The sequence below is a fragment of the Bos javanicus genome, chromosome 18 (assembly GCF_032452875.1).
Source record: "Bos javanicus breed banteng chromosome 18, ARS-OSU_banteng_1.0, whole genome shotgun sequence".
Lineage (NCBI taxonomy): Eukaryota > Metazoa > Chordata > Mammalia > Artiodactyla > Bovidae > Bos > Bos javanicus.
In genome coordinates this window covers 15,195,914-15,212,188 of record NC_083885.1, presented here as the reverse complement: position 1 = coordinate 15,212,188, position 16,275 = coordinate 15,195,914, and the positions used below count along the sequence as shown (strand labels likewise).

Genomic DNA, 16,275 nt, shown 5'->3' with positions numbered 1-16,275 from the left:
TCTCTTTGGAAGGACTGATGCTAAAGGTGAAACTCCAGTACTTTGGCCACCTCATGCGAAGAGTTGACTCATTGGAAAAGAGTCTGATGCTGGGAGGGATTGGGGGCAGGAGGAGAAGGGGACGACAGAGGATGAGGTGGCTGGATGGCATCACCGACTCAATGGACGTGGGTTTGGGTGAACTCCGAGAGTTGGTGATGGACAGGGAGGCCTGGCGTGCTGCGATTCATGGGGTCGCAAAGAGTCGGACACGACTGAGCGACTGAACTGAACCATGGGTAAAATGGTATCAGACGATCACATGCTACAGAGAGATCGTTCATGAAAGAGAGAGCCAGTCCATGAGGCAGACTTTATTATTGTCTTATTTTAAGAAATTACCACAGCCTCCATGACCTTCAGCAACCACCATCCTAATTACTCAGCAGCCGTCAACATCAAAGTGAGACTCTGCACCAGCAAAAATTTGCTGAAGGCTCAGATGATGGTTAGCAGTTTTTAGCAATAAATTATTTTTAAATTAAGGTATATATATTATTTACTTAGACATAATGCTGTTGCAGACTTAATTAATAGACTACAGTACAGTGTAAACATATGAAACTGAAGAATTTCTGTGACTCAGTTTATTGCAATATTGCTTTTCTGCTGTGGTCTGGAACTGAACGTGCAGTATCTCTGAGCTATGCCTTAATTTCATATCAGTGGAGTCACACAATGTGTGGTCTTCCATGTCTGATTTCTTTTACTTAAATAATCTTTTTGTAGTTCACATAGCATCTGTCAGTACTTCACTCCTTATGATTGAGTAATATTCCTTATATGTATATAACATAATTTGTTTATCCATTCGTCTGTTGTTTCTTCAGTTGCTTTTTATTAAAAACATAATCTAAAACCAGCTTACTCATTCAGACAGTGAACATTTATGAAGCATCCATTATGTGTCTGGCAATGTGTTGGGTTCCAAGGACGTGCAAATAGCCATCATTTATAGTTATAATGTGATGCCTGCCGTAGCAGAGGTGTAAACACAGTGTTTATTCAACATAAGGATGGTTAATTCTGTTCACAGGTAGATCTAATTCATTTTGCAAGCAGATTTTTCTGATGGCAAAAAGAAGACTGTACGGATGTATTTTGTCTGTTATAACTGTAGCTGTCTGTATTTGAGATGATATGGTAGATCCTTGAGGGAGTGTACTCTCTGTGGTGTTCTACTACACGTCACTGTCAACAGTTAGCTATTTCATTTCCAAGCTGTTTAATCCCTCATTATATATTGCCTAAGAGGATATGTGTTCTCGTAAACTAGTTCCTTGGTCTTCCTAAGAATAGACTAAGATGCAGATGAAAGGTAGTTTAGGAAAAAAGGACGCTTTTAGAGATTTGGGTTAGACTACTTCACCACCACAGATTGGTTATGTTCTGGGTGGATTTAGAGTGTATTAGGAGAAGGCAATGGCACCCACTCCAGTACTCTTGCCTGGAAAATCCCATGGACAGAGGAGCCTGGTAGGCTGCAGCCTGTGGAGTCGCTAGGAGTCGGTCACGACTAAGTGACTTCACTTTCACTTTTCACTTTCATGCATTGAAGGAAATGGCAACCCACTCCAGTGTTCTTGCCTGGAGAATCCCAGGGACGGGGGAGCCAGGTGGGCTGCCATCTATGGGGTCGCACAGAGTCGGACACAGCTGAAGCGACTTAGCAGCAGCAGCAGAGCATAGGCAGCCATAAACCACCACCTTCTATTTCTTTGAAGACAATCTGCTACAGGAATGTTGAGTCAGTTTCTGAGAAGACATTCTCTGTATCTATTAGTTTTCTCCTTCAGCAGTCTTATGCTATTAACTTCAGTAACAGCACGGCTCTCTGTTCAGTTGTCAAAAATTGATAAATGAGTGTGAGATGTAGAACTGGAATGAACCTTATATGAAAGCTTTGTAAATGTAAACTGTGGCTGGACCTATAAAAATAACAGATTTGCTTGACGAGAGTTCTAATGACACATTAATGGGAGATTTAAAAAAATTTTTTTTAGCCTACAACACAGCAGTCACCGCAGGATGAGCAGGAAAAACTCTTGGATGAAGCCATACAGGCTGTGAAGGTCCAGTCATTCCAGATGAAGAGATGCCTGGTAAGATGACAGTGTGAGAGGCACAGTTGTAGTCTGCGTGTTCCTGGGAATGTTAGGCTGTGTTTTCTAAAGCCTGTGGCACTACTGCTCTGGTAAATCTAATATTCCGCCTCAGCTCCCTCAGGCGCTATGTGGAGCAGTTTCAGTAGATAGCCCTGTTGAAATATTTATTTACCTTTATACTTGTGGTTTGAAATTGTCTGTCTTCCCTACCAGAATGTAAGCTCCATGAGGATGGGAGACCCTGCCCTCTATTTACGCATCACTGTATTATCTCCATATCTGACCTGAACTACTGGCCTCATCAGTTCTGTACCTCAAACCTGAGGAGTACTTGATATATAATAGTTGCTTAATAAATATTGGTTTAAAATGCTTTCAATTTGAATTGTTCATCCTTTCCCCTCTATCTTGAAGGCTTTTATTTCTGTCCTGAACAGATACATTTTTTTGCAAGAACTACCTGAAAAACTATTCATATTCTGAAAGAGTAAATTATCTGTGTAGAAACTATAGATTCTCTGGAATAAAATTTAAGAAATGGAACCAAATAGGCTGGTACTTAAATTATAAGTTTCTTTATTGATGATGATGATAATATCTTGCCTTTGTAAAGTGTCTTAGAGTTTCTAAAGCTTAGTAATAATATGCTCTTTTAACCAGTTGTATCTATTGTATTGTTTTTCTTGCAAACCAGTTTGTAAAAACAAAACTCTTGGGAGTGGAGAAAATGGGTGGCATGGAGCTTGCTATTGCTTGCTCCTGTCTCTTTCTGTGTATGAACAGTGTTTCTGTATCTAAAGGAATTGTCTATGTCTTAAGTGGGGCATATGGACATTGTGAGGAGAAAAGCATACTTAAAGAGTAGTCATTCCAGACATCTCTGAAGAGTGTTTAACCTATGACCAAGCCATTGTCAGAATAGTAACTTTCTTTCAAAAGAATCAGTATGCCAGTTTTCTTGCTTACAGGTAAAAGATAAATTAATGGAGCTATAGTTTAATAGTTGCCAGGACTAAAGATTTGAGTTATTGCCAGGAAGCTTGTGGTCCTAGATAAATGAGATTTGCTAAGCTTTGCAGCCTGGTGAGGAATTACGTTATCTTACTCTTTTCAGTAAAGTGAAGGCAAGGTGAAATTAAAACTTGATTTTTATGTGATTAAAATAATTTAGGTGCTGTATACTTTTAAAACTGTGTAATAGATCCTTGATTAAAATTTGTATAGCCAAGTTAAATGTTTATTTAAGCATTCTCACCAACGCTCTTGGTTTTTCTGTAGGACAAAAACAAGCTTATGGATGCTCTGAAACATGCTTCTAATATGCTTGGTGAACTGCGGACTTCTATGTTATCACCAAAGAGCTACTATGAACTTTGTATCTTTTGAATGTTGAAGAACATTTTGATCATACTATTTTCTTGATAAGGCTTATTTGCTTGTTCCCTAGGTTTTTTGGAAGTTGTATTATTTCTCATTGTCTTAATCAAGTAGTACTTCTCCCTGCAAATGTGCTGAGAAGAGTATCAGAAACACCTTTTTTGTGCTTACACTTCTTTATGTGGCATGTTGTTATATTTCAGTTTTCAGACTACTCATGAAGGATATTGAAAGTATTAAGCAAATGGTTTTTTAATGCTAAGATTTTGTCAAGCTGGTCTCTGACATGTAAAGGACATCAATGATTTGCCATTTCAAAACCCTTAAGTAGTCTCACAGGCAATCTTATTTTTATTGTTTTGCTTTACCGGACATCTTTAAAAACCCTTAAAGTCAGGAAAGCCCAGAAGAAGTTCTGTCTTTACTTAATGTAAACATGCTTTCTTACATGACTACCATTTAGGAAATTTGCCCAATATAGGAGTTCCCTGGTGGTTGAGTGGTTAGAATTCTGGGCTTTCACTGCCATGGTCCAGTTTCAGTCCCTGGTTGAGGAGTTAAGATCCCACAAGCTGTGGGGCATGCCCCCTGCCCCCAATAAATAAAGAAAAAACTGCAATACCAAGAAAAGAAATTTGCCCAATTTAATGAGTCCAACAAGTTGTAGAGTCAACATTCTTAGGTTGACTTAGCTTTAAATCCTTAATGATAATTAAAAGATATGGCTATTTCTGATGAACTGCACTACTTGGAAGTTTACCTGACAGATGAATTTGCTAAAGGAAGAAAAGTGGCAGATCTCTATGAACTTGTACAGTATGCCGGAAACATTATCCCAAGGCTGTAAGTTATTAAGATTCTGTGGGCTTTTATGTCTGCATTTCCCACTTTGTGTTACATCCTTTAAAATCAGTGGGTTTAAGGTTATTTAATTTCTTAACGAATTGAGGTTAACATTTTGATAGTGATTTTTTAAGGCTGTGAAGTATAAATAACTTTATTATAGATTATTGAAAAACTTTGAAAATAGAAAAAAATGGACATATTCTAATTTCCAGACTACTAGAAAAGTTAATATCGTGACAGTTATGAGTCCTAATGTGTTTAAAGGTGATATTATAAATAAATGGAAGGGTGTCCGTAAACAGTTACATTTTAAATTAGATGATATTTTCTTTATTGTGTAGGAGAAAACCTGCTTCCTGTCTTGTTTATTTCATGTTTGTATATATTGTGTTTGAATATAGTCAAATTCTTGAGTATTTTATTTCTAATCAAATGTTGCCTCATTCCTCTAGTTACCTGTTGATCACAGTTGGAGTTGTATACGTCAAGTCGTTTCCTCAGTCCAGGAAAGATATTTTGAAAGATTTGGTAGAAATGTGCCGTGGTGTGCAACATCCCTTGAGAGGTCTGTTTCTTCGAAATTATCTACTTCAGTGTACCAGAAACATCTTACCTGATGAAGGGGAGCCAACAGAGTAAGTGGTTTTCTTTCTTGATTTAGGTGTAGTATTTTTATTGTTGTTGTTGTAAAACATATAAAAAGTATAGAAAAGTATATAGAAGAAAATAAATATCAGTAATTCTCCTACCCAGAGTCAGCCACTGGTAGCATTTTGTTTATAGATTTCCTTTGAGATACAGTATATGTGATGTGATATAAAATGTACTCTCATAAAAATTATGTGTAGATTATTAAAACCTGCTTTTTTAATTTAGCATAATTGAGAGCATTTTTCCATTCCATCAGATACTCTTTGAAAATAAGACTTTTTAAATGAGCTACATTTTGAAAATTGTATTTGTGATAAAATAACGAAGTATGTTTAACTTTTTTTATGAGCTAGCCAGTTTTCATATTGTTTCTTGAATGTCTAATCAGTTTTTATAATTTAGCAACTTCTAGTTACCCCAGAGTATAAGTGATTTTAATTATCTGTGCACACAAATTATATATTAACTCCAAAATGGGTGTGGATGGGGCGGGGAAGCCATTCAGAGAGAGCTGTGTCTTATGCAACCAGTATTCTAGCATCCGAGTCCGTTGTGCTTTTATCCCACAAAGATGGCAGATGGTCTGTATCCAGTTGGGTGAACTAGTCACATGACAAATTCCCTTGATTGAGGAACTTATTTCCCTTTTTAAAAAGTTTCTATATTCATTTATTTCTTATGTGTATATTTTAGTTGTTTTTAGTATATCTACATCATTTCCTTTTTAAATGAAAAGCTATAATAAAACTTTAACCATGCATATGACAAAAATTTAAATGGTGTAGAGAAGATAAAAATTTAACAGTGTAGAGAAGACGGTGAGGTTATTTGCTGTGTTATGATATGATTCAGTTTTTGAGTATTAATTTAGTAATCAGCAAAAAGTTTTGAAAACTACTAATTTCCCCATCTTAGGAAATGTAAAAATAAGCAAGAAATACTTGGTCTTTTACCTTACAGAACTTACAAAGTTTACAGTTCAATTGCAAACATAAAATACTCAATAATAAAATGAGTTAACAGTGACACAAGTGTCCATTTTCTAAGGCTTTTTGAATTAATGGAATACAATTCTAAGAACAAGTTTAGTTGGCCCAGGAAAAGGAGTGGTTAAGTTGCTTCAGTTGTATCAGACTTTTCATGACCCCATGGACTGTAGCCTGCCAGGATCCTCTGTCCATGGGATTCTCCAGGCAAAAATACTGGAATGGGTTGCCGTGCCCTCCTCCAGGGGATCCTCCCAACCCAGGGATTGAACCCACATCTCTTAGATTTTGGGTTCTTTATCACTAGTGTCACCTGGGAAGCCCCAAAAGGAGTGGGGGAGCATTTTGTCCCTCTAAACTTGAACTGCGTCCCCTCCCTGATATTCTTTTCTCTCTTCCTCTTGAAATTGAGCATTAAGACAGTGTAGTTGAAGATGTCTTTCATGAAGCGTTTGGTGTATTAAAGAGGTAAAAAGGAAATGCACAAAGAAGAGGAATAGTAGGAAATTGTTCCTGTATTTAAATACTGTGTATAAAGATTTTTCCAACTGTTTCTTTGCAGTGAAGAAACAACTGGTGATATCAGTGATTCCATGGATTTTGTCCTACTCAACTTTGCAGAAATGAACAAGCTCTGGGTTCGAATGCAGCATCAGGGACATAGCCGAGATAGAGAAAAAAGAGAACGAGAAAGACAAGAACTGAGAATTTTAGTGGGAACAAATTTGGTGCGCCTTAGTCAGTTGGAAGGTGTAAATGTGGAACGTTACAAACAGGTTTATATCTTTTTACTTCTCATCTTTTCTTATGTCATGAGATATATAAAGTCTGATTTTTTTAATTAAAATATTTAAAAAATAATATTGCATTGACAGTTGTTGATCAAAGAAGATTTAAATAAACCAAAAGATATATTTGAGTCTGTGTTTGTGGATTGGAAGACTCAGTATTATCATTATCAAGATACCAGTTTTCTTTACATTGAGATTTATTTTACTATAGATTTACTCTAAAGCTACAATAAAGTAATGTGATATTGGTGAAAGGGATAAATAAATACATCAGTGGAGAATAAATCAGGAATTAGCAAACTTTCTCTTTAAAGGACAAAATAGTACTTATTTTTTGGTTTTACAAGCCATATAGTTTGCAGCTGTTAAATTCTGCCAGTGTAGTGCAAAAGCAGCCGAAGATAATGTGGAAAACAATATACGAAAATGGTCATTAAACTAGATTTGCTGACCCCTAGAAGAGATGATCCAGAATAGACTCACGTGTATATAGTCAATTATTGTTGATAAGGGTGCAAAGGCAACCTTTTCAGCAAGTGATTCTGGAATAATTGGACATCTGTATGCAAACCAAGCCTCTGAATTGCGACCCATTCTCATACTATGCAGAGGAACTCAAAAAAATTTATCAAAGTCATAAGTGTGAAATTTGCAACTGGAACTTTTAGAAGAAAACACAAAGGAAGTCTTTATAACCTTGGATTAGGTAAGCTTTCTTAGGACACAGAAAGTACAAATCATAAAAGAAAAAATACCAATGAAATGGACTTTGACTTTTACAAAATAGAAACCCAGAATGTTTTTATTTAAACATTCTTTTGTAAAATTTTACAGTTTAGAAATTAAGTATGGATCAGGAAAACCTAAAATATGATTTTTAAGTTAGTAGTACAAATATGTTACTGGAGAAGTGATTTAAGATTTTGAAAATAATTCTTTAATTCTTAAAATCTTTTTTTTCTTTCAGATTGTTTTGACCGGCATATTGGAGCAAGTGGTGAATTGCAGAGATGCTTTGGCTCAGGAATATCTCATGGAGTGCATTATTCAGGTAGATGAGAACATTTCAGGTTTTTGAAGAACTCATTTTGTATTTCATTAATTTTCTTTGTTTTGGGGGGAAAAATCTTGATTGAAGAGAGATTAAGCTTTCCTGAATGAATCCTTTTCTCCTATTAATATAATAACATGGTCTTTGTATTGATGGGTTTTTCCTCCCAAAATATACAAAGAGTAACCTCCAAGTTGTCTAGGTATCATTAGTTTTAATTTAATTGTAGATGTACTTTGGTTAACAGAATATTTCTTTCTGGGGTTATGTTTAGAGAGGCTTGAAAGTGGTGTATTTGCACTTTCTTGTATAATGTTAAGATGAATTTTTTTCCCCCATAAATATGAGCTTTAAATATTAAGTCCAGAATATAGTAGAAAATGCTTTTACTAATTGATTTTTGCTAGTTGATTTTAGTAATAATTGATTATCATTTGATTTTCAGGTTTTCCCTGATGAATTCCACCTTCAAACTTTGAATCCTTTTCTTCGGGCCTGTGCTGAGTTACACCAAAATGTAAATGTGAAAAACATAATCATTGCTTTAATTGATAGGTAAGAGTTTCCCGTATTGAAGGGTAGATGTTCTGACTTTTGAATAGTGAATTTAAAACATTTTTGTGAATTCTTTTTTACATCTTTATTAATGATTTTGATTTAGTTAACATTAGTTCTGTAAGTCTGAGTATCTACTAAGTACTTGTCTGGCTTATTCATGAGAGACGTTTAGCTCTTAGTTGAACAGAAGGCATGGAGATAATATTTTTAATCTATGCATTTAATTGGTGTTTAAAGACATTATACAGTCCCAACATTTAAATTTTATAAATCCATTTATCACCAAAGAGCAAACCTTGTGTTTTACAATGATGAAAGTTATCTTTCAGAGGGAAACAATTTGATCTGGAATCTTTATCAAGTAGACATAAATATAGATAATTAAGAATGTTCAAGTAATCACTCTGTTCCTGCATTTTTTTAAAGAAGAGTTTTCAAATAATCAGGATAAACAGTAATGATAACGGAACAAGCATTGTTTTGAGTAGTTTAAGATGTGGTAAATAGAAGTTAACTTGACTGCTTTTGGAATTAGTTGTGTTTTAAACTTTACGGTAGTAAAAATGCAGTGTTGTAAAATTATCTATGTACTTTTTACATTTTAGAGATTACTTTTTATAATCATAGCTGTTGAATACATTTTGTCATGTTAATACAGTTCTGTCCATGACTACTTAATTAGACTTCAAAGAATTTGACAGAATTGACCTGTTAAAAATCTGGTGCATATGGTATAAAGTAAGAATGCAGTGAAAAAGGCATCGTAGGTAAAACTGTTCCATTAAAAATGAATTGAGAGAAAAGCTGAAAGGGTAAAATGTCATCCATGATCCCACTACCCCAATCCCTATATGTTTTCAAATAAAGAGTATTTTCTTTTTTAGATTAGCTTTATTTGCTCACCGTGAAGATGGACCTGGAATCCCAACAGATATTAAACTTTTTGACATATTTTCACAGCAGGTGGCTACAGTAATACAGGTTTGTATGACTTTCTTCCTAAGTTCTAAACACTTTCAAAATTCTCAGCTGATAGTCTTTTAGTAATTGTTTAAAATAAATTCCATGGTTTTCTGAACATTCCAGTCTAGACAAGACATGCCTTCGGAGGATGTTGTATCTTTACAAGTCTCTCTCATTAATCTCGCTATGAAGTGTTATCCTGATCGTGTGGACTATGTTGATAAAGTTCTAGAAACAACAGTGGAGATATTTAATAAGCTCAACCTTGAACAGTAAGTCAAACATTTTTATAAAAACCTTTGTAAAACTTTTTTGTCCCAGATTTGTTTTCCTTTTGCAATTATTTTTTTAAATGTTAGAGTTCATCTTGTTTTTTAAGCATCTGTTAGATTGACATGCTTGGTACTAACCAGGGCAGAAAGTGGCAGCCAGTTGCTTGGTTGTGTACAGTGATGAGGTAGTGGCACTCACAGACCATAGGCATCTTTAGAGACCCGTGTCTCCATTCAGACCCCTTTGTATAACTACTTATGGTGAGTTAGTATTTCCATAAGTAGTTTCCAACAGATGAGTCAATTATGAAAAAATTAGGGATCCATGTATGTATTTAAGATGTGAAAATTATATTGGTTTAAATTTTTTTCTATTTTCAGCTTTGATTTTGATTTCAGGCGTGGTATGAATATTCTCTTGTGTACTTGCATCTTCCTCAACTATGCTGTCCTAGACCTGTTGCATCCTCTAGGGGCCGCTTGCACAGTTGTGATTTTATTATCTTTTTCCAGTAGTCCCTTTACTGTCCCATCCTCCACTGCTTCTGAACATGAGTCAAGCTAGGCCCCTCCTTGCCCTATATTATCATTTCATCTCACATAATCTTTTTGTTTTCCATCTCTCTTCCAGTGGTTTAGTTGCATCTGGAAGGTTTATTTTTTCTTTTACCTCTTTTTCTTTTTGTCACTCTCATCTTTTGTGTGAATCAAAAAAACATTCCAGATCTTAAATAAATTTTGTATCTTTATCTTCCCCACTAAGTGAGTTTAAAAGTAAAATTAGACAGAATAAAGAATTCGAAGTCCCAACCTCTAAAGGTCTTATAAATGCCTGGATATTCCTCAGTCACCCTGGAATGTTCCTAATTTTATCCTGCTTTTCCTTATTCACCAACATCTGATGCAGAAGAAATAATTTATGTCTTATGTATTATGTTCTTCACTTGCTAGTTTTGTGTGGATTTTTCGTCCTGAATATACAGTACTTATTGACTGCCCTAGAAACCTAACTCAGAGAAGGCAATGGCACCCCACTCCAGTACTGTTGCCCGGAAAATCCCATGGATGGAGGAGCCTGGTCGGCTGCAGTCCGTGGGGTCGCTAAGAGTCAGACACGATGAGTGACTTCACTTTCACTTTCTACTTTCATGCATTGGAGAAGGAAATGGCAACCCACTCCAGTGTTCTTGCCTGGAGAATCTCATGGACGGAGAAGCCTGGTAGGCTGCAGTCCATGGGGTCGCACAGAGTCGGACACAACTGAAGCGACTTAGCAGCAGCAGCAGCAGCAGAAACCTAACTACCACTTAAAATACTTCCCTTAGAAATACCACATTCTAGACAGTCTTTTTAACTCCATAAACAACCTGTTCATGAATTGTAGACCAGCATAACCTACTGTATCTATAGGACTTGAATAGATGAATAAATGTGTGTGTTTAGGTGGACATCTGATAGACCTCTCTTGGAAGTCACTGGGGTATTTTGGGATGGTGTGATTCACTTCACCCATCTCCTTTAATATGTAAATGAACATTTTCAAATTTTTATGAATCAAGTGCTGTTTGTGTATGTCAGAGGTTAATTTACTCACTAAAGGACCGCTGTTTTTCTTTTGGCAGTATTGCTACCAGTAGTGCAGTTTCAAAGGAGCTCACCAGACTTTTGAAGATTCCTGTTGACACTTACAACAATATTTTAACAGTCTTGAAATTAAAACATTTCCACCCACTCTTTGAGTATTTTGACTATGAGTCCAGAAAGAGCATGAGTTGTTACGTGCTTAGTAATGTTCTAGATTATAATACAGAAATTGTCTCTCAAGACCAGGTAAGAGAATACTGACATGCTATATATTTAGAAAATAGAGACAATGTAGTTATGGTTTTAGACAATGAGACAGACACATGAGATGGGAGGGGAAGGTCATTTACTACTAAAAAATAATTATAAGTAGCTTATTCATTATATAAATAAGATGGAAGATGTATAAAGAAGAAAATATAAAATAACTATAATCCCACAGGAAGAGAATACTGCTCTTAATTAACATTTGGGCTGTCTCTTTCTAGACTTTTATCTAGATGTGTACCAACATGCATGCACTTTCCTAAAGAAAAAAGGAATTAAGTTGTTGATACGGTTTTGTAACTTTATACAACTAAACGCACTTTTGTCAGTGGCGTTACATGCTGATTGTTTCACCCTAGTCGGTTTCCATGTCTTCCATACTACAGGTGGATTCCATAATGAATTTGGTATCTACACTGATTCAGGATCAGCCAGATCAACCTGTAGAAGAACCTGACCCAGAGGACTTTGCTGATGAGCAGAGCCTTGTGGGCAGATTCATTCATCTTCTACGATCTGAGGACCCTGATCAACAGTACTTGGTATGAATTAACTCTTCTTATACCCCTTCAACAGCTTCTTGTGAAATCATATGTAGATGTGTCTCAAATACTTTAATCCAGCTTGTGGTATTAAAAGGTTTCAAAAGAATTGAAACTGAGTAAGAGATTAACTGGACTTTTACTTTATGGTTAAATGCATTAATTGTAAACTTCTGGAGCTTATGAAGAACAAGTTGGTTGCTGTAATTTCTTCTGAAGACTTCTTAGAAATTGTAGAAAAGTCTATCTTCCTTTAGTTGGGTATCCATCCAATAATCATTCCATGTTTATTTTCTTTCTGAACTGTTGCTTTTAGAATTGTTCAGTTGTTTTTCATAATAAACTTTTAAAGTATGAGCAACAACCTTTATATTCAGTTGTGTTTGTGTTTCCAAGGTTTGCAAATAGAGGTTGTGTTTGTTGGCCACATTAAAAATGTGTGAAGACTTTAAAATTGCCTTTTTCTTAACCCCCTTTTCCTGGCAAAAAACAATCAGATGAGATTCTCCCTTTGTCATTAGTCCTTAATAAACCTTTGTGAAATGAATGAAAAATATGTTGCCTGAGTAGGATATTGGTGACTAATACTGGATAATTTATGAAAGGTGGCACAGATAGTGGCTTAATTATTGTTTGGGCAAAGATGTCTAACCATTGTTGGATACATGGGACTGTGAGTCTGTTGTAATGAAGAACACCTTAATTTGAGGATGAGCCCTGACTTCTTGTGTTGACGTTGTCATAGTTGACACTCTTGTACTCCTTCATAACCATTGTGAAAAAGAAGCTGATTTCTGTCTGTAGTGCAGTAGTCTTCGACTTGGCTTAGTGTCAAGCAGTCTGTGCACTGCGTGTGATCTGACCTAGTGGCTGGCCTGATTGTTCAAATGTTTTAACTGATTCCCTTATGTTTCTGTGTCATGCACATACCTGGCCTATGTGGGTTTTCATTTTTCGTTACAAACCAAAGTAGAAAGTGTGCTTTCCACCTGTGACCAGTTGGTTATACCATGTAAAGAAACACCTTTAAGGTGAGGATCGTTACCTTTGACTTTCTCAAGGGGGAATGCATTCTCTTCCTACCCATCTACCATCATCAAAGAAATTTACAAACTTGAATGTGTCACACACTGTGTCTCCACGTAGTAAAAAGTATTTCATGAATTCTTGTGGTTTTCTGAAACAACCAGATGTTTGTTTCCTAATGGCTCTTTTAAAGTTTATTACCATTTTCCTTGACTTAAAGGCAAGTCGCTCAGTCGTGTCTGATTCTTTGTGACCCCATGGACTGTAGCCCACCAGGCTCCTCCATCCATGGGATTCTCCAGGCAAGAGTACTGGAGTGGGTTGCCATTCCTTGACTTAAATGGTCTTAATATTTTCCTGAAGTAAGAGGCATGATATACCAGCAGTATGCATATTTTTTATATTATAATAGTAGCCAGTATTTTGAGTACATACAATGTGTTAGGACTGATAACACTTTACATCTGTTATTTGGTCTTCCCAACAACCCTGAGAGTGAAAATTAAAGTTAAGAGAAGGTAAATGGTAATTTTCCCAGGGTCACACAAATAGTGTTAGAATGTACATTTAAATGTGTCTATCTTCAGAGCCTGTGCTCTTTATCAACACAGCATGCTTTTTACATGTGTGTGAAAATATATTTAAATCTGTATCTGCCCCTGACTAGCTCTGTAAGTTAGGGCAAGTTATACAACCTCTCTGAACCTCAAGCTTTCCCCCATTTGTGAGATGGGCTTCCTTGGTGGCTCAGACAGTAAAGAATCTGCCTACAATGCAGGAAACGTGGATTTGATCCCTGGGTCACGAAAATCCCCTGGAGTAGGGAATGGCTATCCATCCAGTATTCTTGTCTGGAGGATTCCATGGGCAGAGGAGCCTGGCGAGCATCAGTCTCTTGGGCGATGGTGATGACTTGGCAAGAAAAGAAATGTAAGAGTATACCATAAAACTGTACTCAAAAAAGAGTAGCAATCATCATGATTAGAGCTCTCATTTAATTTTATAAATAATTATAGTTTCTATAATTACAGAAAAGATTAATGGGTTTTGTCTCTTTGTTTTGGTCAGATTTTAAACACAGCACGAAAACATTTTGGAGCTGGTGGAAATCAACGGATTCGCTTCACATTGCCACCTTTGGTATTTGCAGCTTACCAGCTGGCTTTTCGCTACAAAGAGAATTCTAAAGTGGTGGGTTTACTTTTAAGTATGTCACTAATTTTTTCCTCTGTGTGTGTATTTTACTTCATTATGCTAGAAAATTTCAAACATGTACAAATACAAAATGGTGTAGTAAAATCCCAGTTTCAATAACTCAATTCATTACTAGTCCTGTGTTAAATATTACTAATAGTGATGTTGATAGATTACATACTAGTTGAGGAATCACATTAAAAAAACACTTAGAAATGAAAGATTCAAACAGTTTAAATGATGCTGAAGCTTTTCCTGTGTCTAAAGATCACTTGTGAGAGAGACATTGGTAAGTTTTTCACAGAGTGACTGAGAATGTTTTACTTTTTCAAGAATGATTTTATTTTCTTGGAGTCTTTATAAAGTACAAGTTCTGAAGTGAGGCAGTAGTCTCATTCAGAGGTTGCAGTACATAACAAGTAAGATCTAATATTGGAGAAACATTCTCATAATGGAGAAACAATAATTAATAGAGAAACAAGGTATAATCATGACATAGCATGCCTTTGGCCAGTTTTTATAAGGCCAGCCTGTCATGTAATTCCTTTTTTCCCAGTATTTTATGGATACATGTTTGTAAATGTAACGATAAAGAAACCAACTAGCACATTACTATCTGCCATACACTGTGCCAAGGACTATAAACTTGGATTATTGCATTTATTCCTTGTAAAAGTCTGAGACAGTTACCCTCTCTTAAAGATGAAAAGAATTAATTGCTTTAACATGAAATTTGTATGGTTAAACATGGATAAAATATTTAACCTCACTGGTAATTATAATAGTGAACTTATTTAAAAATCAAACTGGTAAAGAAAAAAGAAAAATGTTCGGCAATGGCAATGGTGTGATGTGAATTCATTCTCATCTAGTAATGGTGAGAATGTGAATTACTGCAGTCTTTCTAGAAAACTCTGGCAGTATGTAACTACAGCCTTAATAAACCCAATATTTCCACTTCTAAAAATTTATACTAAGGGAAAAACTAGGGACTCAATAATGCTTTGTGTTTATAGACCATTTGTTATATTACATTTATTTCCAAAAGAAAGTAAATTATGCTGTATCCTTTTTATGGAATATTTTCTAGTGATTCAAGTGATTTTAAATAGTTTTAATATCATGAGGAAAATCATGGTAAAATAAGTGAAAGAAAAGAAGTTGAATACAAATTACATGCAACACTGAGCCCAATTTAACTCTTCTCAGTAAGTACTTTAAAGCAGAAAACAAAACCATACCCAGAGGATCCCAGTTACATAATATTTACATAGGAAAAAGAAAGGAAGACATTAACATCAGAATGTAATTAGTGATTATTGCTGGGTGGTAGATTTAGAAATGGTTTTAAAGAATTTTTAAAAAATTCTTTTATGTATTTTCCAAATTTTGTCCAATTTGGGAATATGTTGCTTTTTCTGATAGGAAAAAAAAAATACCAAATATATAAAAATTGCAAAGCCAGTGACCTCAGATGGTTGTTTTGAGAAGGCATCCTGCTTGATCTACTTGTGGACTCCACAAGGGACCGGAAGATAGTAGGAAAACTGTGAACTCAGCTTTTACCACTTTTCCTATTTGTTCCATAAAAGTTTTATTTAAAATGAATATTCTTAAGCAAGTTAATCTTGAATTTAAGGTAATTTAAACTATTTTTTCTTTTTTTTAGGATGACAAATGGGAAAAGAAATGCCAGAAGATTTTTTCATTTGCTCACCAGACTATTAGTGCTTTGATCAAAGCAGAGCTGGCAGAATTACCCTTAAGACTTTTTCTTCAGGGGGCTCTAGCTGCTGGAGAAATTGGTTTTGAAAATCATGAAACAGTAGCATATGAATTTATGTCCCAGGTGATGATCTGCTCTCTTTCTGGGATGAATCTGTTTGCTTTGTTCAGTCACTTGTTATGTTAATGATGTTAAGTTATGTTATGTTATGTTTTATGTTAATGTGGTGGTACACATGGATTTACTCTTAAAATTAAGCACCCCTTTCCCACCATCTTATTCTGTGCTTCTTAATAC

At 35.4% G+C, this 16,275-nt stretch overlaps 1 protein-coding gene across 1 annotated transcript in view; it reads left to right on the top strand.

Moving 5' to 3' along the window:
* Positions 1-16,275, top strand: part of VPS35 (VPS35 retromer complex component) — a 28,484-nt gene that overhangs the window by 7,416 nt on the left and 4,793 nt on the right. The window contains exons 2-14 of the mRNA XM_061387080.1: positions 2,043-2,141; positions 3,423-3,519; positions 4,241-4,364; positions 4,820-5,002; positions 6,567-6,780; positions 7,763-7,846; positions 8,292-8,401; positions 9,289-9,385; positions 9,491-9,639; positions 11,262-11,469; positions 11,877-12,032; positions 14,127-14,249; positions 15,922-16,101. Of these exons, the coding sequence (XP_061243064.1) occupies positions 2,043-2,141; positions 3,423-3,519; positions 4,241-4,364; positions 4,820-5,002; positions 6,567-6,780; positions 7,763-7,846; positions 8,292-8,401; positions 9,289-9,385; positions 9,491-9,639; positions 11,262-11,469; positions 11,877-12,032; positions 14,127-14,249; positions 15,922-16,101 (1,824 nt within the window). The remainder of the gene's footprint in view (positions 1-2,042; positions 2,142-3,422; positions 3,520-4,240; positions 4,365-4,819; positions 5,003-6,566; positions 6,781-7,762; positions 7,847-8,291; positions 8,402-9,288; positions 9,386-9,490; positions 9,640-11,261; positions 11,470-11,876; positions 12,033-14,126; positions 14,250-15,921; positions 16,102-16,275) is intronic.